Genomic DNA, 25920 nt, shown 5'->3' with positions numbered 1-25920 from the left:
CCCTTCAAAGGTTCTTCTTTTGCATGGCTGAGCTTCTACAGACATTAATGACATCCAGCTGAAAAGTTGTGTTCATTGCAAAAATGTTAAAATACTAAGAAATAATTTAGGTAAAGCAGTTTTAAGACACACTGAGTGTATCCCACTGAACATTAGATCTCTGTTTTCAACAAGAACTCAGTTTTTAATAGGAGATTGAAAAGATATCCCTTATAATAACTCCCATCAAATCAAGAGCAGCTTCCACAAGGTAAAAATAGAGAGTCTTACTGTCGCTTTAGCTGCTCTACAGATTTGCTCTCCTCCTCCAGTCTGGCTTTCACTGCCTTCACTATAGTGGCCTGGAAAAGCTCTGCTCCTCTGAAACACAAAAACATTAAAAAAAGAAAAAAATCAGAGCCACTTTGTGCAATAATACTGGTTTAATCCTGCTCTTCCCAGTCTGTATCAGGAAAGCAGAAACATTAAATTTCTATTTTAATTCCTCTAACGTTTTATAAATCTAACCTGAAAGCATTATTAATGTTTTGCTTGATAATCAGGAAACATTTCTCATCTCCCTTCAGACAAATCTGTAGTTAAATTACATTCACTTATTAAATACATAAAATAATAATAATAACCACAATATAACACAAAAACAACAACAGTTCAGAATAAAATAAAGCACTTAAAATGTCACTATTCCTCTCTCTGGTAATGGAGTGCTTTTTGTAGTACCTGGATGCGAGGATCTGAGATGATCTGATATCTGCCACCACGTGGAGAAAATAGTAGCTCATGAAGACACGTCTCTGCAGCAACAGGAAGGCGAAGCAGATACTGTCCCATATTATGCCTGCCTCATCTTTGGGCAGCTCACAGTCTTTGATGGCTGGATGTGGCAAGAGAGATAAAAAAAAAACTTTCAGCACTTATCCCTAATCTACTCTCAAAGGGCAATAAATGTATCTCAAGAGCCACTATTCTAATTGTGTTAGTTTTCAAATGTATAATTTCATTCTGTCTTGTGCTATTTTCAGCCTTTACATCCAAATAATACGGTATCCCACAGGGCCCTTTGTTGGGCCTATGCCTATTAGGAAGTTTATAAAACATTTATATTCTGTATTTAAACTATGTGATTTTCATATATGCAGATGATACACTTATTTGTACTCAAGGTCAAATAAGGTCAGCTTAATACAATTTGTAAACTACAAATAATAGAGTCTGCATGGTGATACAGTGGTCAGCGCCCTCGCCTTGCCTTGCAGCAAGTAGGTTTTGGGTTTGATTCCTTGCCCGCGATCTTTCTGCATCAAGTTTGCATGTTCTCCATGTGCACGCGTGGGTTCTCTGGGTACTCTCACACACTCCCACAGTCCAAAAACATGACTGTTAGCTTAATTGTTTTCTCTAAAATCTCCTTAGGTGTGAGAGTGTGCGTGCATGGTTGTGTGTCTTTTTGTGCCTGTGACAGACTGGCGATCTGTCCAGAGTGTACCCCGCCTCTCACCCACAGACTGCCAGAGATAGGCACCGGCCCCTCCGCAGACCTCACAAGGAATAAGCAGGAGAAAATACGTTGGATGGATAGATGGATGGAACTACAAATTATATCTGCCTTAAGCTTTTCACGTATGTGGAACGTCATGCAAATCTCTAAAACAGTAGTTTACAAATTCAGTCCTCAAGCGCTGCTATCTTGCATGTTTTAGTTTTTCTCCCTGGAGGTAGTTACGAACAACTCAGCATGTCAGAGTTCTGCATATGCCTGCTAACGAGCTACCATTTGACCCAGGTGTCTTGAAAAAGTGAGATAACTAAAGCTTCCAGGGTATCTTCTCTTAAGGATGACCTTTCAGTGAAAGATTCTGTGGCCAATTGCATTTTAAGAAAGAAAAACAGCAATTGCTGATAACAAAGCTAAGCGGAGCCAAAATGAACAACAACTAGCTTCCTACAAATGTAGTGGAGTGGAAAGCACAATATACAATTTGAAATGTAGTGAAGTGAAAGTTATTAAACCCCCCTCCAAAAAACAAACAAACATAAGAGTAAATTAAAGGTAATCAAATAATTATTTTAATACAGTACTCAAGTAAATGTGCTCTGTTACTCTTTACCTCTAGTTATTTTCTCCAAACAGATGATGTTTAGATTTCAAATTCAAAGTAAGTTTGCATACAATGAAATTCTTTTTGTATTAAGCAGAGAACACGCAACAAAAGTCCTGTTAGTCATTATTAAGAGACTTCGTTAACATTGCCCTAAAAGGTTTTTGTGTTTTCACATTGTGAAAAAACGTATTATACAAAAGTAAACCAAGCAGATTTTAAAGATTAACTAACAACAACACATTTTGTCAGGGTATTGCAACAGTATTCTCTATTCCCTTCAAATGAATGGTGGTGTTAAACTTTGACAAGTACACTAAACCCACCTAGATAGAGATATTTAAATCAAAGAAGGGAGCAACTTCAATTTCTTAGACTTTTTTTCAGAACACATTTTGGGTATTAGGTTATAAATTAAATAAATGGGATCTTAGCTGGTGATTAAAGAATTTGTTCACTCACCATCTTTATATTCTTCTGAGTTTATTTCATAACCTTTGATGGTGCATGCCAGACTAAACAACTGGATTAACCAGCATTGGTTCCGGATCAGGGAGTTGATGTAGCCACAAGCCAGGATCTACAAAAAAACAAAAGAAAACACCCTTTGTAATAAATACTGCAAGCATTAAATGCTTGAGACTTTTTAAACCAGTGTTTGTTGGTGTCAAGGTGTAAGTTTACATACTGACAAAATGTTCTTCATTGTGATTACAAAGATGTTGTAGGCGATCAGGAAGTCCCAGTAGTGGAGGATCTTCTTGATTGGCTTTAGCAACAGGTCACCACCAAAAAGCAGGAAGTAGAAGCAGGCCACCAGGTAACCCATACAAAAGACACTGATCCGGGTAGTCCCCGTAATGAAGATAATGGTGAGGACGAACCAGAATAGGTAGCTAAACATGATGACCTTCAGCATGTCGAGGTACGACCTGGAAGAGGTAAAATAACCGCGCTACATGTGAACATAGGGGTTCTGCACAGAGTTTGACCTGTTTTGAACAGGATAGATTCAGGATTGCAAAAGGGCAAATGAATAAGAGACAATTTATAAGGGGTTTCAAATGATCTTAACATTGTTAATGAAGAAAACCTGATGGCATCCAGTTCTTCCATATTTCTATATTATTTATATTTAGTTTGTTGTTGTACCAATGGCTTAAACCAGATATTTCACATGTAAGAAAACTAGGGATGGGTAGAGAATTTGGTACTTTTAATAGAACCGACCAAATTGTGTCAGTGCTAAAGAGTAACTAATGGTAAATGGTACTTGTACTTATATAGGGCTTTTTCAAGTCAGCCTATTATTTGTTAAATTGATTGTATTTGCTAAATGCCAGACCTGATTCTAACTTTATTCAGATTACAGAGTGCGTATAAATTTATTTAAAAAAATTATAGTGTTGCCCTAAAACTCTATTGCTTGCGTAAAACATTTACAATTTCCTTCACAAGTTTTTTCCCCCTCAGTTTGCGGGATACATTCCTTCTTGACTAACCTGGTCTAGCTGAGCGGGTTTAAAAGGCCATCCTTCTCAATCAAGGTTAATTACACTCTGACTTATGTTTTAAAGCCTAAATGTAATAGTTCTACCATTTAAGTATGATAACTTCAACTACATCTGACGAAAAAAAACCCACTAAGGATCAGATAAGACCAATAAAAATTATCTGAAAGATAAAAAAAAAAAAATAGAGGATTCCTTTATTTTGGAGCAGTGATCAAAAAATCTACTTCACCTGTTACCAGTGTTGTTTTCGTCAACGATGACAATGAAATTAGGACAAAGCTCCTTTTTTTCTTGACGATAGCGAAAACTAATTAGCTAAACATGGATCTTTGATGACTAATATATCTTGATGACTAACATGACTAGTCATAGACAAAAATTTTCACTGATGAGACGAGACGTAATAAAAGTTAGCGTTGGTTGGTCAGAAGTTTAAAATCCTCATCAATATTGTGCTGTAATCTGTTAGACAAGCTAAGCAGTATCAGCCGTGCTGCTGCGTCTTGTTTGGTCATGTCCACCACCTGGCGTGCAGCGGGGCAAATTCTGCATGACCACAGATGGATCATGGCAGCAGGGGAAAAAATAGCCCAGAATTGTCTGGTACTGCACCCTGAACTCTGACAAACTGCTCTGATCTTTCAGCTGCGCTTCTGCAGAAATGTGTCTCTGCACCTTCTTAGCCCAGAGTCTGCGCTTTATGTTCCATTCGGATGGTTCGCTCCAAGCAGTATGGCTCTTCCTGCTCTCGCTACTTAATAAACTATATGGGGCTGATCATTTTCTTCCAAGGATAAAAAAAAAATGGGTTGGCAGCATGAGGTGACCATCCACAAAAGGGAAAAAAAAAAAACATCCATCCATAGTAAGGTGAGAAAATATAGAATACATAGAAACAATTTAAAACCACTGAATATAAATGATTTAGATATTAGGTTTTATATTAGTTTCTGGAGCAGAGCAAACCACTGCCTTTGCAGATAGAAAAACATTAGCATCTGGATTTAAAAGGGAGAAGAGTGAGAAAGGCAGTGGGAGCACCCTGACCTGTCCACAATCATTGATTATATGCTCTTCACATTCCACTGTTTTGATGCGCAAAGTGGACAAGTGTTTTATTAACGCACTCTGTGTCCATCAACAAGCCCTTGTAGAAAGAGCAAAAGCTGCACAGCCATCTATCCATGCCACAGCAGCTCTGCACTTATTCCATCGTTTCCCTCCAGGATCGAATTACGGATATAAGGCGCTGGGAGAAAAAATCTATATTCCACAAAAACACTCTGTCCGTCACTCCGCGACTCAGACGCTTTTGCCTTGTACTCTAACTCAATAAATAGCTTTCAAGTATGGAAAAGGTATTTTCTCCCACTGATGAAGGAGGACACTCACTCAGCCGCTCCGGCCCATCAACGTGTTGTCGGAGCTAAACCCACTACATCAGAGCTGTAGTTGCTGTTGTGGTCCAGAGCACATCAGAGCAATCATCACTGCATCCTGTGTTTTCACTCCTAACATCTTTTTAATGGGCTCTCACTTGAAAAGACAGGATCCTTTCATATGGTTTTTACATGTCTGACACAGAGAGAACATGCAGTAGGATACCTGAATTGAGCAACAGCACCATATTACAGTTCTGGTTTCCATCCATCGATCAGACTCGTACCACTGCCCTGACGTTCAGAGGCACACTGAAGGTGATTTATGAGTCGATTAGGCAAAAACCAACAGGACAAACTAAAATGTTTGGGCCGGTTTATCTGTGTGTGTTAATCATGCATCCTTACTTCATATGGCAGCTGCTTGGCATACAGAACTGTCTGCCACCAGCAGTGCATTTAAGATAGCATAATCTGGTGGCCCTTCAGATGACCACAAAAGAACTAGCAATGGGAATCTGGGTCTTTCCTGCTGAAGATATAGCCCATTCAAGCAAGCAAGCAAGCAAGGAAGGAAGGAAGGAAGGAAGGAAGGAAGGAAGGAAGGAAGGAAGGAAGGAAGGAAGGAAGGAAGGAAGGACCAATAAAAAAAATGGAAGGATAGACTAATGGAGGACCTATGGACCTATAAATATATGAATAGATAGTTAACTTTTTTCAGGTTATTTTCTGGAAAAAAAAAAATCTTCAATTCCTTAAAGGAGCAACACACACAATTTCGTCATTTTAGATAAAGAGAACATAAATTGTTTTGTGAAGAATTAAAGGTATCTTTTCAGATGGACTGCTGTAAGATGTAACAGACCATCTCTTTGTGTTGTTCTCCAATTTCTTGTTTACATAGCCGGGTTGGCTGTAGAGGGACGCTTGTGCATGTGAACAGCTGGTTTATCACTGTAGCATAAGACCAACATGGCAGACAGTGCAGGCAGTGGACCAAAAATGTTTATCTGAAGACAATCAGGACTCATTATTGCCACAGGAAAAATAACAGTCTAAAAGAAAAAACAACAAAAAAAACTAAAAATAACAGATAAGGAAAGACACAAAATGATGATTAACATTGTCCTTGTGTTTCCATGGAATCATGGGTAACTATATCAACAAATGCATTGAGGAAGTCAGCACCAGAAAGAACATAACCACCCAAGCCAACCAACGACCCTGGATACTGTAAATCACTAAAAGCATAGAATTCAGCTTCCAAGTCGGGTGATAGAGAGGCTCTGAGAATAGAATGTGCCAACTTTAACCGTGCCATCAGATCAGCAAAGCATAACCACAGCCGGAAGATCCAGGATCTCTTCCACAATGCCAGGAACACCAGCATGATGTGTCAAGGCATAAGGTCGATCACAGAAGTTTGCAGACAACACCACGGTGGGCCTCGGACACAACAACGACCAGGACTACAGAGAGGAGGTGGAACAGCTGGTCGGCTGGTGCAGAAATAACATCCTGAGCCCGAGTGTGGAGAAGATGAAGGAGATCATCGTCATTTTCAGGAAGAACCGTCCTAACCACGCTCCACTGGTCATCAACAGCTCAGCTGTAGAGGTGGTCAACAGCACCAAATTCCTGGGGGTGCACATCACGGACACCCTCACCTGGACTGTAAACACCACCTCACTGGTCAAAAGGGTACAGAAGCGCATGTACTTCCTGCAGATGATGAGGAGAGCACACCTGCCCCCACCCATACCCACCACCTTCTACAGAAGCACCATAGAGAGCGTTCTGACCAGCTGTCTCGCTGTATGGTGTGGAGGCTGCAGCATCTCAGACTGGAAGGACAGGTGAAGAGTGGTGAGAACAGAAGAGAAGATCTTCGGGGCTCCTTTTCCCTCCATAAAAGACATTTCATCCCAGCGCTGTGTGTCCCAAGCCCGTTACATCATCATCACCTCTCACACCCCTGCTGCCCTATGGGAAGAGGCTTCCCAGCATCCGCTGCATGCCCAGCAGATTCTGCAATAGCTTTTACCCCACACTCTGCAGACAGCTGAACTTTTGAAAAAAAAAAAACCTCTAAATCAAATCACAGACTCTGCATCACACTGATAACACAAAAAATACTGAATATTTGCATCATATATATTTGTCTTGAAATGCTCTGAACCTCTATATCAATGCTCATTGCATCATGTTTTTCTTCCACACTGTTTACATTTAATCTATATGGAATGGCACTACTAAGCTGCAACTCATTTACTGTCTGAAAGCTGTACAAAAAGACTTTTGTTTTGTATACACTGTGTATACAAAATGACAATAAAAGTTGTCTAAGTCTTTAAACAAATGACCTCTTGTGTAATTTAGAGGAATCCCTGAGTAAAAAAAAATATGTTTAGAAGAAAAAAAAAAGTATGTAATGGTTCAAATATTTCAGTCGATAAAATCCTAATAATCAAATGCAATTTCATCCTTAAACACAGTTTAACTTCTCAGACTTTGAAGCTCCTTGTGCAGACCATAGGCCCTTTATATCTGACTAATAAAACCGTTTCATACTGCTCTAAATAAACTCTGACACCACTAATTCTCAGCTGAATGGTTATGATAGCTTCAGTTATATGGAGCACATAATGCTTGACTTTATTGTCGACATCTGATACCATTATGCATCAATTACTCTGTCTGCTTTACTTCCTTTCCATTTCAAAATGTTTTCCTTTGTACTAATGACTGCCAAGCAATGGCACCAAAATAACTGTAAGACATCTCTTTTAAGTCAATATTTTGTAAAATAGCTCCTGGAAATCATTTTGAAATGGGATGAACAGTTTCTTAGTCTTAGCGCACTGCATGAAGAAAAGGAAAAGTTCAGTAAACATAAGCTGCTGTACCTGCAGTGGATGAAGTCTGGGACGGGGTTATGGACGCTAAAGGAGGCGGCGTCCAGGTCTCTGCAGATCTCCACATTGTCACCGGCCATGATGCGGACAGCTGCCTTGTTTTCATCATCAAAGACCTGCCTCTGGAGAGAGGCGCAGAGCAGCAAAGCAAAGTCGTCTAGGAGAATAGAGATTCCTCAACTGAAACTTATTTTGATCCAAAATTGATCCAAACATTGTAATACACTATAAGTCATTTATCAAGAAAAGTGATACAGAATTAGTAAATTTCCACTTAAGAGTTGAAACTCAAGTCATTCTTGATTATCATTACAATTTTTCTCAGAGGCACATTTTGTATTTTCATATTTCTGTTCTTGAATAGCTGTTTTACAGGCAAAATGTTTTTTTTTTTTTCGGTCCAGTAAACAACCACATATACATTTGTTTTTTTGGTAACTAGAACGTTCTCATTTTATCTTAAAAAAAGATTTTTTCTGACTTTCCATTGTTAAAGTTCAAAGGTCATGTTGATTCTGGTATTTACATTCGACTCTTAGACTCCTTTTTCCCCTTTTTCTTAGCCTTTCATTTACCTTGTGCTTACTTTCAATAGTGTGTAGTGTTGCATAGTTATTAGATAAAATAAAACTGTAATAGAGATTATTCGGCTATAAAGGTATCAACATTTAACCTGTTGTCTAGGATTATTTATAACAGTGAACAAATTATCACTCAGAGCCAGATCCACCCTCTTTTGGTTAACAACTGCAGAACTAGAGACCATTTCCTTTGGTTGATGGTTAATAACTCCACTGATAGCCATAGTCTAAATGTCTAAATTGGTGAAAGAAAGCCCGATATTAACAGCTAGTCCAGAAGTCCAACCTTGTGTAAAAGACTAAAGAATCTTGGTGAAAAAGCAGCTATAATCATTTAACTAATAATCATTAATTGTTTTTAACCCTTGATTTGAATTACCGGTACCTAACAATTATCTAAACTTCCAGTTCTAGTTATTTTTCATTTACATTCAATATCTGCTGGTAAAATTGCACAACACCATATAGTCAATCCCAGGAGCGGCTATACTTGCTATGATAAAAGAAAAAGAAGAAATAACAAAAGATATTTGCAAAATATGGCACTGTGACTTTATGTTGTTCAAAAACATCACAACACTAGTGGGGACCTTAAGCCTTCCAGTGGCAGACTCAAAGGTACACCATTCCACTGACAGATAATAAAGAGCTATTGATTAACTAACAATATATGGTTTATTATCATACCTCGATGGTCAATAACTTGTTTGTCAGCTGAAAAAAAACCTTATTAAAGCCTGTAGATATAGTTATTTGTGCACCTTTAAAGATGTGATTTAAAATTCCATTGGTGTTTTTTAAGAGTTAATTTCACTTAATATTAACTGTCAAAAATGTTCTCGAGTTCAGTTATTAAACTATGGATTAACTTGAAATATTAAGATTATAATGAACCAAAGCCGCGGTATTAATTCCCTTCTTCGGTGAAGGACTTACAGGCAAGGAAATGTGGATTGGGCTTGGTATGGAAATCTGGAATATAGAGCCACTTTATCACATTTGGGTCTGTTGTAGAGTTTGGAAACCTCCAGGGATATTCTGAAATGAAAAGCATAATTACAAGAACATTCAAACAATGTAAAAATAACTCAAAAAGCATTAAAAATAAAGGTTTATTTTGTGGAACATCTTATGAGGTTACCATTTACCCTTAGGACTGGAAATAAAAATATCTAAGTAATGTAAACAAGGAAAAAAGAGTAACTAAGGATAAGGCTGACTCATGGAAGCAAAAATAAAGGCATTAGCCCATTTCAAAACAAGGAAACTGTTCATTAATTTGCAGATTATATTCTAATGACCAAACTGTGTAAATGCACGGATGGAGGATGTACAAATGTAAACATTTACCACATACAAATAGATTTTCTAAATGTTAAACTCAATTGCAGTTTTTTACCTTTTTTTTTTAAGTATTTCTTTAAGTCAAGTGAAAACTGATTTGCAAAACTATCTCCCATTATTGTTGCAACAAAGCAGGCGTTGGTACAAAAATAGTGATAGTAGAATACATTTCATTTATATAGTAGAATAAATTTCATATGAAAAAAACTTGAACACAGGCCAGCACAAACTAGTGGGGTGGCAGACAGTCTTTATACAATTAAACATTATTATTAAGTGTTATCAAAGCTATAAGATATAAAGCAAGAGATAGTAAGCAATTCTATAAGATATGCCACACAGAAAGACAGAGTAAGCAAATCATTAAGAAAAATCAGATACATTTAGTCTACTAAACCTATTATGTCCTTCCGTTGTTTTGTTTTTCTAAGATTATCAGTGCTCCTTTCTGGTCACCTGTTTCAGGGCAGGCAGTAACTATAGTCTAACCAGTGAGTTATTGTGATTCCTGTCTAGTTCATCCAAGAACACAAACCTTTACAGTCAGCAGGCGGGATCCCGATGCAGACAAAGTATTGGAAAGTAAGCATGCTTGCAAGGAAGAAGCAGTACTTTGACCAGATTTCAGCGATGGCCTTTCTTCGACGTCTGTACATGACTGCTATAAGGGCAAAGGCATGGAGCATGGCATAGAAGTCCATACGCTGGCCAATGATGTTTACAACCAGCAGGAGACAGGTCTAAGAAAACCAGGATAGTTTGAAAAAAAAAAATAGTTAAATATGTAATACTTTCCCAATAAACACATTCATTACGTCACTGAATTGTTTACTTCAAGTCCAAACTTGTAGAAGAAGTAGTTGATGAAGTATTTCACAAAGCTGACGATGCCAATGTCAAGATGCTGGCGAGTGATGTCATGGAAGATGATCCTGGCCGCCGGAGGCGACAGTTTGTTCCTTAATCGGAAGTATTGCTGATGACGATAAATGGTCACCTCAAACGCCAACAGCGCCAACATCAACAGGTTCTCCTGAAATAATATATTTATTTAAATTCATTTTAAAGCTTTAAAGCAGAAATTAAGAAAATTATGTTTTCAATTTAGAGATGAAAATGTTAGATTTCAGTATCTCTATCCTTGATTTAGATGTTTACTTTTCTGTTTAACATTGTTATGCTGAAAAATATTTTCAGAGCATGCAGGAGTGAGAGAGATACCAAATTATGTATTTTTATAGGTACTGCCCAACTTTCAGTACTACCGCTACTTATTCCTTTATAATAAAACACTACCAATGTTTCTATTATCACTGCAAACAAGTGATAAAAAACATTAACGATTTTTTTTTTAGTTTTAGGCAAATGTATGGCTGTGACTACATCTCACTGCTGCACAAACACAAATACTACAAAATAAACAAGTTAGCTTCTTTAGGATTCTTGTGACACAAAGAGGGATTTTTATTCACTAAGCTGTATACAGCAACTGCATTTAATATGATTTATTTAGATTAATTGATAGATATTGATGCCTCCATGGATAAAAAAAGAAGAAAAAAATTACAAATAATTATTCAAACAGATCTACAGTGCTTGTTTCCAGATGTCATTCATTTACCATTGTAACAGTGAAAATTCTAATAAGAATTACTTTAGTACAGAAATAAAAGAAAGGTTAAATGCCCATCCCTACTAGTTTACCCAAAAGAACGAGATCTTAGATACAAGTAGCCAAAATGAATATGGCGACTGACGAGTAGTGGAGCTCCATCATTTGAGCAGAGCTCAGAGAAAAGCCACTGCTTTCTGTTACTGAAAGGAGTCAACAGGTGGAGTTGGTCTATGTTCCTACTGTTGCCTATGGCCATGCTTCCTACACAGTGTGGCCAGGCATCCCCTTTAGAGAAAGAATGAGGATCACAGCTTTCGTGGAGGGGGTCAGAGTAGAGCCACTGCTCCTTCATGTCGAGAAGAGTCAACTAATGTTTTTTTTTTTGTTTTATTACATATTTTCTCTAGACGACTCTCTCGTGCTGCAAGAAAATTCCACCACACCAAGGCATAGGATATCTGGGAGGGATTTTGTCTATCGGCTGGCCTTGGAGCACCTTGGACAGCTGAATAGAGCTAAAAAATATATACAGTATGATCAAATTAGGCATGGGTCGGTTACTGGTTTCACCCTATATCCCAGTATGAAAAAGACACAGGTTCAAAGCTGCAAAAAAGTTTTTTCATACAGTAGCATTCCTGAAGTATACACTTTGTTTTCTTCATTTTTATTTTTTTAATTCATCAAAGAGAATGCTAACGTTGTGAGCAGCTGCAGCAGCATAACGGCCCCTTCACCTGTGCACCCGTGTGTAGCTCTAAAGGGGGAATGATTGCTGATGTAGGGGTAAACAAAAACTTTCCCCCTTGCTTTGGCACTCAGAGAGGGCATGTGTGCATGCAGCTACACTACTCATGAACACTTCTGCTACCTCAAAAAGATGGAGAGCAACAGCTTGATGGAAGAAGGTGGCAGCTAGAGGAAGTATTACAGCTACAATAGTGCATCTGGAGCATCACCTACATTAGTGCAAAAATAATCAGCTAAATTTAAGGTAAAGTTTGTGCAATCTTTAAATAAGTAAGCTACTTTTAGCATCAGGGAGGAGACCTTGTTGATACTGTAGATCTGGGAACAACTTGTCAACCAGAGTGTTGTGGAGTTGTAGGTACACAAATTTGGTTAGTTTCAAGATAAATAGTGGCGAGTCCTTAAAAAGCTATAGCCATGCACTTTGTACATGGTCATTCATGCTTAGTATTTCTGTGGCTTCTTTGTGGCAAAAATCATAAATATGAGTGTTCACGTAAAGCAGAGTGAGAGCCTATAAGGTAGAGAAATTTCAACCTTTCGACACCTGTAATCTAAAATCATCTTACAACAAGATAACTGTTTCTAGAGATTATGCTGGAGATCTGCCCCAATTCAGAAAGTGTTTCATTTATTATTTTAACTTTTTTAATTCAGAAATTTCAGAAAGAGCGAAACGGTGATATATTTGGTTATGGTTTTCATACCGTCAGAACTTTACATTCTCCCATGCTTAGATGTAACATACGCAGCAATTCTACATTTATTACTTAAAACTTGTGTTAGATTCAACAGTTAGCAGATGGATTAAGCTGAAAAACAAGGTGCTGTTTTTAGAAGTGGTGAGGAGCAACATATATATGCTTCAAGTTCTGTTCAAAATTGGACAGTCTACACCTGCAGCATTGCTATAACAAGCCAATCGAGGTTCTGTTTTTGTCCTTCCTGTCGTTTGCTGTACACCTTCCAACTGAAGAGTTCTGTGTGGCATGAAGAGGATTTTATTTCCAAATCTGATGTCAAAGCAAAGGGGATCAAACTGACTCACAGATAAAGTGAAGTGCGACCTGAATCTAAAAACAATTTCTGATCTTAGTTAATTCATTTTTTTGCATTCTGGTGTATAAGCATAATGAGGTTGAAAATAAAATGTATGATTTTTTTAATTCGGTAAAAGTACAGGGGAAGAAGGAAGCAGCCGCTGCACTTGTTTGATTTTCCAGGCACATAGGTTGCAGCAACTACTGGGTCAGTTTCTTTCATTTTTGTCCAGTAGTCTTTATTCAAAGCTTTTGACTTACAGTTTCCATTACCACACTACTTTCTATTATGAAGGTTAAAACAAATTATCATCTTTGAAAATAATTAGACCTTTGATTTGTAACCTGAAGACACAAAAGAAGATCATCCATTTAATAAAAAAAAAAATTCTGTTTGAATCCTGTCAGAGTTACAGTAAACAGGTGGACATGAATCAAAACAAAAAAATCTCCTAATTAATTATCTGAGGACTTTTTTTTATACTAATTTAAAGGACTTTCACTCTTTACCCTGAGGTATTGCAGCAGGTCAATTTGAGTCTTCTCCAGGCCCACCCAGTTGCCATTCCAATCAGATTTCTTCTGATACAGTGGATATTTCTCTAGCTGTTCCCTCTGAGGCTTTGTGTAGGTATCTGGCTGTGCACAGAGTAAAAAAAAAGTTGTTAATTCTATTATTATGTGATTACAGTATGATAATGTAATTCATAATAAATGCTTGCATAAAAAATATGTGTATTATGTTAAAACAAATAAAGGTTTTAAGTAAATCAATGAAATATATATATAAACTGTAAACAGATGTAACACAACTTTCAAAACAAACAGCTTAGCAAGAAAAAAATAAACATGCCATGATAATAAGGTCTATTATGGAAATGAAATAGATCAAGGTGATATTTACAACTGTGCAATTGTATTCTTGGGGCACTATCGTCTTCAGTTGGTACAGCATTTTACACACAATGATGACACACGTCCAGACAGTGCAAACACTGGAAGCAAGGGGTTGATACTGGCTGTAGGGCAGTGCAAAGGCCCACGATGCCAGGAACACAACATTGAGCAAAGACACCTGCATAGGAGACAATAAAAGGGGTGAGAACATAAAAAATGGTCACATTAAGGGAACTATACCAGACATTTTTTGTCTACTTAAGAAAAACTTTGTACACAGTGTATTATGGGGTTTAAAGGTGTCATTTGGGAACTGATTCCGCAATAGAGAGAATACAGGCTCCTTTTTAGAAGAAATAAGCGGGAAAACTTTTCTGTGGAAAGAAAAGGATCTCATTCAGAACAAACAAGTAGACAAATGATGTACAACTATGAGAGAACCACATAATATTAATTGTATTACTAAAGAGCTCAAATATTGTTTTGCACAGAAACAAGATGGGTCACTGTAGGAAGAAGTCAGCTTAATTAAATAGCTAGTAAAATGCAAACCCTATAAGTCTGTGACTGACATGAAAAGTACCTCATTATGGACCGAACTCATATATTACCTTGCAAAAGTAGTGACATGTCTAAATCATTTTAACATTTTGTAACACTAAGAAACTTGAATGTACTGTACTTGGGTTTTGTGGGTAGGTATGCTGCTTTGTTTCCTTGAGAGTTAGATAATTTGCATGTTTCTATATAAGATATCCAAACATGGATCAGCCCTCTTTTTTTTGTCTTTTTTTCTTGGCTTTAGGAAATGCATGACCTCAAACAATAACACATCAGTTCACACTATTGTTCAGAAATATAAGCCCTACTTCACTTTTGACAAAGGTGCAACTATGACAGATTAGATGCACTGTAAACAGTCTGGAAAATGCCTCCTCTGTTTGTCTCGCACTCTGGGGATGGTTTGTTCCAGATGATGAGCACTCCCTGGTTTTTGCAGCTTGTAATTTTTGAATTTCAGCCAAAAAAAGTTTCATTCTGGTCTCCTCAGATGAAAGCATGCTCTTTAACATGTTTGTTATGTGATGTTATGTGGTGTTATGTTTGTACATGTGTCAAAGTGAAAAGCCTTCTACATGTTTTTGTTAACCAATATATTTCTTCTTGCGTGTTTAAAAGCAAGGACCACCATTTTGGAGTGAGTGACTAATTGTTATCCTCTTCACAGATCTTCCATCTGAGCTATGATCCACAGGAGTCCCCATGGGCATCTTGGCTGCTTCTATGTTTAATGCTCTCGGTAAAAAAAAAAATTCACACCAGCAAATGTTACATGTCCTTATGAAAAGGGCAACTTTTATTATTATTATGATTATGATTATTATTATTATATATTTATACAGCTGTTAAATAAAACAATTTGTTGTAAATTCTCAAGAAACACAGTTTATATTTCTATTTTCAGGTCATAAAATGAAGGAAAACGTGACACTTTATCATAACAGGGGATTCCATCTGTGGCATTTTTATATATAAGAAATTTGAAAAAAAAAAAACATTTTTATCACGATTCATTGTAGAAAGTCCAAAAAGCCACTAGTGGCTTTTCAAATTAGGTGAGTGCTAAAGGTGATTGGTTGCAATGGACTTCATTTAAAGGAAAAAGAGTGAATGGGAAAAAAACCATTGCACAGTAGTTTAGTGATGAAATATACTGTTTTGCACTGGTCTACAGACATTAAATGCCATTTTAACCTAATCAAGTTTGTGGTTGTAATAAGAGAGTAAAACTATTTAAATGGGTATCAATATTTCTGCAAGGTACTGTACATGCAACGCTGTTGCAAGTTTACTTTTTTTTTTAATATTCTAAGAAGTATTTCTCCATATTTCTAAAGTGCACTTAGAAAATGATGCTGCTCAATCTGAAGCAGATTCTTAAGTTCCTTTACCTCGTTGATGCAGACCATAACAATGTAACAAGATACGATCTTGATGATGTGGATCTCCAGTAGCCACCATATGAAGAGCTGCAGTTTGTGGAAGTACTCCAGGAACTTGAGGAAGAGCACGGTGAGGCGGTCGACCACCAGGTGCCACTTATTCTTAAAATCTGAAGAAAAAAAAAGACACGTTATTTACAATTTTTTCTTCAAACAGTCAGACATATTTATTAGTGGTCTCGGGAAAACATGTTCTTCAGGGCCTTTGTAGGTCTTTCAAAGGATTTATTTGGAAGGTGGCTTATTGTTCCCCACTTAGAGACAAGGAAAAAAAAAAGAAGCTTATAAGGGGAAGTGCCCCTTTGCAAGGCACTTCACGAATGAATGTGTGCACTTTTAAAAGCGCCATTGGTTAATGTGGTTCTGATGTTAAGGACTTCCTGAGGACTCCGAACGCAGATAGTGGCAGTCCATTAACCCACAGGGAGCTTTGTCAAAAGCTTGAGGTAAAGCCTGGAAAACATATAGGAACTCTGCTGAGGCCTGAAGACTGAGAAGAGGCCCAAGAGTTGGCCGGGATCCACAGATGAGCTCTGGAGCTGGAAGGCTAAGGACCTCCGACAGCAATCCAAGAGAGAACCCAAGATGGAGTTCAGGAGCAGAAATGCCGGAGACCTCTTGAGCAGAAGTATTAAGGTGAGGCAGTTTGTCCTCAAACCCATCAGGAAGAGAAACACTGAGAACATCTGGAGCAGGAACAAAAGGCATATCCACTTGTACACTCTCGTCAAATAACTCTGAACCTGGGGCCTGAGGCGGCAGCAGCTGGACAGGATCCCTTCCTAAAAATGAACACCAGAACACGAAGCAGGCTGAGGGCCTGTTGGCACAGGGCTGGACTGAACCTCGCAAAAGAACAGTGGGGTGCTTAAAACTGGCTGAGTGGCCCAACTTGTATGCATGTGCCTTCTCTGCATGGATGGAGCTCTGCTCTGGATGGGGGATAAGAGCTGGCATAACGAGACAGACCAGTTCCAGGAGGGAGGATGCCAGTTTTAGGCCCCTGAATGGTAACTGATCCTCCTCCACTTCCTAAGCCCCATACAAGTTCTGTACCGGTTGCTAATGGGTTGCAAAGACCAAGATAACATTTGTTACCTAAACCATGCTTCTGATAGTCTGACCCTGTTGTCATCGTTTGTGGCGGAGAAAGATTGAATCGGCAACAGCATAGGACATACTGGATTTCAAAATAGGTTTTAAAGACACAAGGAACAGGCCAAGTATAAACAGAAAATTGGTGTCATTCCAGAAAACAGTGCCCTTCAATCTTATGATTTAAAATGATTTACTCCTCCACAGCTCCTGTTCTTTTACCTTTATTATGAGTGGGATGAGTTACATAAGTAGGCAAACTGGCCTAAATAATGGGATCTGGAAAATTTTTGTGTCTTAAATATTTCAAATTTTGCTTAAAGGCTGGCAACAGTGAATTTTAAATGCAGTTTTTGCACAAAAATTGTAGACACTGACTTAAATATCGGATTTTTTAAACTTTAGGTTTAATGATCTGGGAAGTAGGACGTTATGTAAAACTCAGTTTTATATTCTCATAAAGGATATAAAATGTCCAGCTCAGAGCGTTTTTAACAGAGGTCTTGTTGTTTGGATAAGAACGGATATCGCAGCGACAGCTCATTATAAACCAAGAGGTCCTGCGGGGCCCTGTTTTATTACCTCTTTAATTTTCTGTGTATATAAACTGCATTTCAATTTAAGAGCAGCTTGACTTTCTGAAGCCATAGTTGATGTCAGCAGGAGAGAGAAAGTGAACAATGCGTCAGAAAATAAAAGTAGATATAAATCCACAGAATGCAGACATAAAAAAAAAAAAAAAAAATCTGTAATGCAACCCATTTTTTACCGCTTGGGCTAGACTGATAATTACTAGCTGGTGGGGCAGAGAACTGGCCATTAAGAACTGTATGCCACATGGTAAATACCAGGCTGCCTGCAAGAATGGGTCTGCATACTCACAGCTGATTGGAAATGTCTATAAATAAATAAAAAAATTTGAATTTCAGCTGCAAACAAAATAATTTACATGATGCATAGTGCAAACTAAATACAGCCTTTGCAAAAAGTTCAGTATGCAATGTAGAATGCTGTGGCTTCACACATTCTATCCAATCTCAATCATTGCAGACGTGGTGAAATCTGTTGGTAAATTTAGAATCACTCTTCTTCTCAGGACTCCTAAGGGTTCTTCAAAGGAGCATTACTGTTCTGTTCAAGGTCATCTCAAGGCATCAAAATGAAGCTTTCAGCACATTTAGAGTGTGGACCTGTGTTGCCCTGTACCTGAGCTCTGCTCTGTGCTCGGCTCTGGCTCTGTTGCAGCGCTGCAGCGCTGACTGTCCTCTGTGCTGGACTGGCGTTGGTCGGAGAAGCTTTTGGGCTTCTCGTCACTCATGCTGTCGACAGTGTCCGTCACAACAACAAGGGCCTGCTCCGTCTCGTTCCCTGAGCCCCAGCTCTGCTGCTCCTCCTCCTTCTCCTCCTTGTCTTTGGGGAGCGTAGCCTCAATTGAGCTGGCACTGAGCATGGTGAGGTCCTCCAGGCTTGCAGCAGGCTCCGCCAGTCTGAAAATATAGGGGCATGGTTATACCACTTGGACGTTTGTCAATGTTGTTCTGCACGTGACTCTTTTAATATACTTATGAGGACCTCTGGGAGTTTTTACTATCACCCCCTAAGTTTGGTGATTAGATTGTTTCTGTCTCCTCATCAGGTATTTTCCTAGGTGCAGTAAACCTACTTGTTGACCCATTAAATTAAAGGAATATATTAATCCACCAAATATCAGCTTTTTCATTAACTAATAAATGTTGGCTACTATTCTTTTCCAATCATCAGTAGGTCTTTCACAGTGATAAACTTTGACTGAGCTATAAAGTCCCTGGTTTATGTTCTTTGGATTACTTTTGTCTAACTGGACGGATCGTCTAAAGGCAGATATGTTCTTAGTAGGAAACATCTTTATTCTTCTACAGCTTAACCAAAATGAAGGAAGGGAAAAAGCTAGAAATAAATAAAACAAATTAAAGAAATTAAGGAAAAACAAAAAAATCAATACAAGAAACAACGGGAAATTTGATAAAAAAAGAATTAAGAAAAAGACGGAAGGGAGAAAAATGAAAGATGGAAAGACTCAAGGAAAAGACATCAGAAGATTTGCAGTGAGATACAAAATAAGAGACATCGGAGGGAAAAAGGGATAGAACTAAGAAAAGAAGGAAAAAAAGAGACAGGATAGGGATGTAAGGAAGTATATATAAAGGAGACCAAAAAGGCAGCGCGCAGTTAGGTCAGGGGATGGCCTGAACACTTCTCACATTTGCACCCAGACTTCTCTCCCTCTATTTTTCTCTGAGAATAGACATATTTAAATATTTTGGTCAACTGACTGAGACTACTGCAGACCGATGCAAGCTTCCCTGCCAAGAGAAATGGCTGTAAAGTCAAAAAACATGAAGTCTGATGTAAGCCTTGGAAATATTTCTCCTTCAAATCAACATCAAAGCAGGACTGTACACTTTTTGCTTTATTTCATTATCATTTAATAAAAAAACATAGACTAAAAACTTCAATTATTCTAAGATTCCCATTTGTTACATATTTTTCTTTGAGTTTTTTATTTTTTATTTTAAAACCAGGTATTTTAAAAGTTTGGCCTAAAACACAACTTCCTTTTACATCATTTTGACATGACGAAATTGTAATCGGAGTATAGAACCCAAATAGGTTTGAGTTATTTCCTTTTCCTTTTTTTAAAGAGCCTTTGTATTGTCACATAAGAAAGCCGAAGACACACATTATACACAATGAGAACTGGTCCTCTAACATTGGAGGGCCAGTTCGGTGCAGCAGTCTGTTTCCTGTATTGTTTTATCTCTGCACTGCGATTGTCCAAATGGCTCTTTTCAAGGTACACTAACTACCTGTACGCAAAGCAGAGAAAAGGCTGAATCTTTCCTTCTAGAAATAAAACCTATTAACTTTTTGGAGGAAATTTTATCAAGCATAAACAACTCATTAGAAGTTTGTTTTTATGGTCTATAAAACAAAGTAAACTGCAGCAGTTCTGAGCTGTGGAGGTAAAAGAATGACAGTCTGCAGACCTGCATAGGCACATAGCGATAACTTTCACCAATAAAACCATGCAAACTTTGTCATTTTCTTGGATAATTAGACAGCTGTACATTAAATATTGAGGTCCTCATACGTATACAAATACAAACCCAATTATTCACATTGATGCAAAAGTTCAATAGGGATTAATCAGCTCTAAATGCTACCTGAACAGTATTTCATCAGGCATTGTAATTATAAAGCAGTGCACATTCCTTCTGCATTCTTTAAAAAAATCAATGTTATTCCATTACTTTCATCTTAGAGCAGCTAAATATCAGCTAAAGGGAGGCAGTAACCCTCCTGTAAAGTCTCCTCAGGCAATGGAGCACTGTCAAGGTTCAGGTTTGGCTTACACAAACCGGCTGCATATCAAGGCAAGCATTCTGCCATCCAGCAGTCAACACTTACTTGCTCTGTTGAGAAGGAATTTTTTCTTTGATGCTGCTCAGGACAATAAAGTTACACAGATGTGAATGATAACACAAGAAGGAGATCAGACCTGAAAATCACTCAAATATCCACACACATTCAGAGTGCATAAAAACTGGCCACAGGAGTAAAGTCATTTAAGGGAGACAGGCTTTATTAGCAGGATGGGATTTTTTTCTAGGGCATAAAAAGGATGTGGTTCATTGGGAAGTTGCTGAGGAGAAAGATGATGATCTCACAGATTCAAACATGCTGAGAAAAAAATATTTCTGTCAGAAGAATTTAGGTTTAAAGAACTTTCTTAGGCAACAAGCAGAACACAAAAATATAGAAAACCTGCATGGGAAAACCAGTCCTGTCATGTAAATGTAAACATCTCAAATCCAGGAAAATTCATTGTTGTGCAGCAAAAAAAAAAAAAAAACAAGGAAATAAAAAAGGTTTGGGAAAGGGACAGTCATGTCCTTAGACGCTGGGATTCAACTGAGGTTAAGATGGTGACCACAGAAAAAGCGAGCAGATACCCACCTATTAATGATCAAATCGACCCGTTCTCTGACTTTAACATGGCTGTGAGAGAAGGGCGGCAGAGAAAACATGGCAGCCGGTCACAGACAAGAAGCAGCTGAGCCGAGCGAAACAATAACCAAACACATAACAGTAAACCAAAGAACCACTCCCTCACACTGGGACATGAGAAATGATGAGCACAGTGGTTATAATGGACCTTTAGGAGAAAATGTGAAAGAAAAAAAATAAAGCTAATGCATTCAACACACGGTCCATCTAGCATGCATTTATCTGTATGTTAGAGTAACTGGGTTTTCTGGAATAACATCTGCTTCTTAAATAGTTTTCAGCCTTCAAAAAGCCTATGGTGAAAAATTATAAACCAGGAGGTAATACAGTATTATAGTCACCACTGGTAAATTCAGATCACAACATTTAACCATCAAGGCTGTTTATTTTTTCCCAGAAGGTCTGCATAGCGGTAAAAACAATAAATATTATACAGTATCCCAGTCAGGTTCGAAAACAAATAAGAGCTCCTGTTCTCTGTAATGTTAGTTTCAATCAGTATTTCCTAATTTCGTGATGTATTTTCTGTCATAGTCAATTGAATTACTTATCACAATTTCCCCATTGTTGAACAATAAAGGGACTTTCTATTTTAAATAACATGCTGTGGTCATTTTTGCACATCTCTGTTGTGTCTGCTTTTTTTCACATTATCATTACTTATTATTACATTGATTATTCATTCTCCAGATGTCCAGTATTTATATTGTAAAAACACAGTACAGTTTATTTTTCTTAACTCTGTCACCTATTCTGTTATTTTTTATACACTTTTTAAGGTCCACATTTGTGTGACCACTTTTGCTATAATTGTTTGCTGCAGTTACACAGCAATTCCCCCATTGTGGGACAATAAAGGGCTCTTCTATTCTATTCTATTCTATTCTATTCTATTCTATTCTATTCTATTATATTATATTCTATTATATTCTATTCTAGTGGTATTTTTATTGTAAAATGACCAAACTTTAGGAGTCAGAAATCAAAAACCAGATAACATTTAGGGGGAGTAAAATACATCACCTCAAAATAATAACAGAAAACAATAAGCCAAACAAACACCAGTACAAGGTCATCTAGAGCCTTGATTCTCAGACTATTTTGTAAGTACCAATGGAGCTACATAAACTCCTTAAATTACCATGTACCATTTAAAGTCCTTAGTGTAAAACATACTCGTATTAATTATCTACAGGGTAAATACAGAAAAATAAATGTTATAATAATCAAAAAAGAAAGATTAGCCAAAATATGGCAGCACAAACATAAACCTTTCAAAAGGGGATAAATTTGTTGTTCTCGTAGTGGTTTCCAATTACTGATGTCGATCTAGAAATTAACATCTCATGTTTCAAGTGGGAACACCTGAGTGAAATGTAAACACTACTGCAGTGCAAGCTAATAAAAGTGTATTTATTAGCTCTTTTCACCAGAAACTATAAAAACATGCGCTCTAAAGACAGCTGCATATGCACGGCAGACCCTATGATTAAACAAAGTCACTTGTTTTTCACTTGTTAGATTTCAAGCTCTAATTTCTATGGAGCTTTTAGGTCATTCTTTAAAATTCAAACATGAAAACTTTGTTTTGTTGTTGTTGCAACCTGTGGCTCTGGACTGCTAGTGGCTGTTTGAAACCTGTACAATGTCTCTTCAGAGAGGCTAAAATGATATAGAGAAACAACATATTTAGTAGAATAATGCATACCAGTCTTAGAAAGTTTATTGTGTTTAAAAAAAAAGGTTTTTTTGAATTCTCACAACAGAATGAAATTAAAATACAAAAAATAAAGTTTCAGAGCTACTTTTCTTGTTGTTAGCTTGGAAATGATCTGTTTTTTATTTCAAACAAATATCCTATGGAGGAAAATCTGTGCTTTATTAAATGTTTAATGATTTTCCTCATTTTTAAGCTAAAACTACAAATAAACTGTTGATTGTTTAAAATGAAAAAAAAAAAAAAAATCCTATAGTATATTTTTAACAAAGTTAAAATTAAGGTTTGTTTTATTCATATTTGGAGATAAACAACTTTTAATCAGCCAGGTTAGAGACCCCTGGTCTATGTGATCAGTGATTCTAACAAATGGTAATAAAAACAGCATTTAGATGTATTGCACTTTAAAATGCCCATGTTATATTTTATTAAATAAATGAATTATTTAGACAGTGGCAGAGAGAAAAGAAAGGAAAGGATATGCAAAATACTGTTAATCCTTTGTTTTCTCTTCTGGTACTAATCACAGGACTAGAATAACTTTTACAGATCAAATAGGAACCACTTAAGAGTGCTTTTTATATTTAAAGCTTAAAAAATCGTAAAAATCCTAATGAGTCGAGTTCGGTGACTTTAGGCAGAGTACACCTTATTACGATAAGAACATTATATCACGGTTAGGTCTTTAAAAAGATCACCAAAAAACCTTCCAGAACCAAAGCTTGTAAGCCGCCCCTGTTATTTTAAACATGTGAACATAAAGAAATTTAATAAAACATTATACTTTGACTTCTAAGCACATCCAACCTTAAAAAAATCAGAGTTATCACCTGTAGATGGTGCTTTCTTCTTTGGCGATCACGGCCTGGAGATCAGTGAGCTGGAGGAAGGGTTGGTGGAAGTAGTGCAGGTGGAGAATACACGCTAAGAGGAAGGAGGTGGGAATGAAGATCCTGGTGAAGAGCATGGACACTGAAAACCGCTCCAGACCCAAGTCCTTTAACCTTTAACAATTAAAAAAAAAAAAAAAAAGTGGAAAACTCAGGTTTAGTGAATAATCAAAGATTTGGTATCATAACTTAAAGTGAGCTTCACATTTCTACACTAGAACAAAAACAAGATACTTTACCTTGATTTCAACATTCATATGTATATTTGATCCAAATGAGTCAAAAATGATTAAATAAATGAAATAAAATAAAAAAAAAAAAAAAACTGGATGTTTTTCCATAGATGTGTCACATGTTTACACGCTAAAAACAGTTCCATGTGAAACACACTGTAAAATTTAAAATATGTTGAGAGTTCTACCACAATTCTAAATATTTCCAAATACAAAATATCATTTCCAAATATTAGACTTTAGAAGAAGTTTTTGCCATTCTTTTTAAATAAAACTACAAAATCCAATTCTGATTCCAATTCTAAAATAAAAAGACGTTGGGAGAATCTTCAAAGCGTTGGCTATACCTCTTATGGGATATTCTAATGTATTATATAGTTTTAGCATTTATGCTCTCAATAAATGTTTTGTTTTCATAATGTGAAAGCATTTCACATGAGAAAGGCTCACCGTATCCTTCACGTATGTGTGTGATATATATATATATATATCCAATATATATATATATATATATATATATCCATCCAACACTACTTACACGTACTTCTCAACAATAGCTGTATATGATCTGTAAATCTTTTATCTGCTATTTCATTTTCTATCATTATTTATCCTGTATTATAACCCCACTATCTATAATCTATAACCTAACTTTCCTGTATAATCTGTATATAGCTTCCATTTCTATTCATTTTATAGCCTCTTGCAATTACTCTCTGGTTATATACTGTATACCATTTATAGTCCATACATGCATAGTTTCTGTACACATGCAAATAAATATTTATATCCTCTATGGCACTTCTGGATAGATGCAAACTACATTTCGTTGCTTTGTATTTGTGACAGTGTAATGACAACAAAATTGAATTCTATTCTATATATAAGTTTTTATGTGAAAAATCTATTTTTTTTTTTCCCAAATATCCCCAACTCTACCCTTTGCTATGCGTAGAGTAAGGATCCAGTGTTTATTAATGGGTTTCCATATGAGTGAGGGGCAGCTACCTGGTAATAAGTCCGTTCTGAGATTGATTTAAAAATATGCCAAAAACTTCTCAATCGAGTTGCCAACTGATCTGCATGCTGGTGTGTGTGATATATGGATAGGGCTTGTAAGCACTTTGGGTGACAGTTGTTACATCGGTTTCACAATCATTTCTATTTCAGTAGTCCTATGAGTTCCTCATGGCCACCAGATGCTCTATATCCTGGTTATGATCTGATTTCCAGTTTATCTACAAACAATTGACACAAAATGTTAACAAAAAATATTTTCCCATGCATGAAACCTATTTTCCATATGTTTATCACACATTATATTATATCAGATCAGAACTTTTCCCCCTATCGAAGTTTCTTGAAATTGGGAAAAGATTTGGCAGAGAAAACACAGGGTTTCGGGTAAATCAATGCTATGATGAGTAAGCTGTTTGATCTTGTCCAGCTGTCTTTTTGTAGGGGTGGGGAAAACCAAATATGAATCAGCATCTCCCATCAGTGGCTACTCACTTGTCCTCATCTTTCATACCCAGTGCTGATTCCCAGAATTCTTTAGAACCGTCAAACTGGAAGGTGTAGATAATGGTAAGGACCAGCATGGTGTACATCACTACAGTCATCCAAAAGTACTTTAGGATCCTTCTCCACCACTCATAGTGCACCTACAGAACACAGGAGTATAACATATCACTGGGTTTTAAACCAAAAAACATCAGGATTCTTTATCAGAAACAGAAGAAATAACATCAAAGAAATTCAGGACCTATTAATTTTACAAATATAAAACCCTGGCATAAAA

The 25920-nt window shown here is 37.0% G+C and overlaps 1 protein-coding gene across 1 annotated transcript in view; it reads right to left on the bottom strand.

Annotated features, from left to right (window-relative positions):
* Window positions 1-25920, bottom strand: part of piezo2 (piezo-type mechanosensitive ion channel component 2) — a 149959-nt gene that overhangs the window by 33340 nt on the left and 90699 nt on the right. The window contains exons 16-31 of the mRNA XM_015391514.1: window positions 25632-25783; window positions 23827-24000; window positions 21229-21270; window positions 20680-20712; window positions 18439-18719; window positions 16087-16247; window positions 14142-14312; window positions 13748-13876; window positions 10665-10865; window positions 10368-10572; window positions 9425-9526; window positions 7899-8064; window positions 2788-3031; window positions 2562-2679; window positions 721-874; window positions 271-360 (exon numbers count right to left, since the gene is read on the bottom strand). Coding sequence (XP_015247000.1) covers window positions 271-360; window positions 721-874; window positions 2562-2679; window positions 2788-3031; window positions 7899-8064; window positions 9425-9526; window positions 10368-10572; window positions 10665-10865; window positions 13748-13876; window positions 14142-14312; window positions 16087-16247; window positions 18439-18719; window positions 20680-20712; window positions 21229-21270; window positions 23827-24000; window positions 25632-25783 — 2423 coding nt within the window. The remainder of the gene's footprint in view (window positions 1-270; window positions 361-720; window positions 875-2561; window positions 2680-2787; window positions 3032-7898; window positions 8065-9424; window positions 9527-10367; window positions 10573-10664; window positions 10866-13747; window positions 13877-14141; window positions 14313-16086; window positions 16248-18438; window positions 18720-20679; window positions 20713-21228; window positions 21271-23826; window positions 24001-25631; window positions 25784-25920) is intronic.

This window comes from Cyprinodon variegatus, unplaced genomic scaffold (genome assembly GCF_000732505.1).
Source record: "Cyprinodon variegatus isolate N-32 unplaced genomic scaffold, C_variegatus-1.0 Scaffold545, whole genome shotgun sequence".
NCBI classification, from domain to species: domain Eukaryota; kingdom Metazoa; phylum Chordata; class Actinopteri; order Cyprinodontiformes; family Cyprinodontidae; genus Cyprinodon; species Cyprinodon variegatus.
This window is presented reverse-complemented; position numbering and strand designations above follow the sequence as displayed.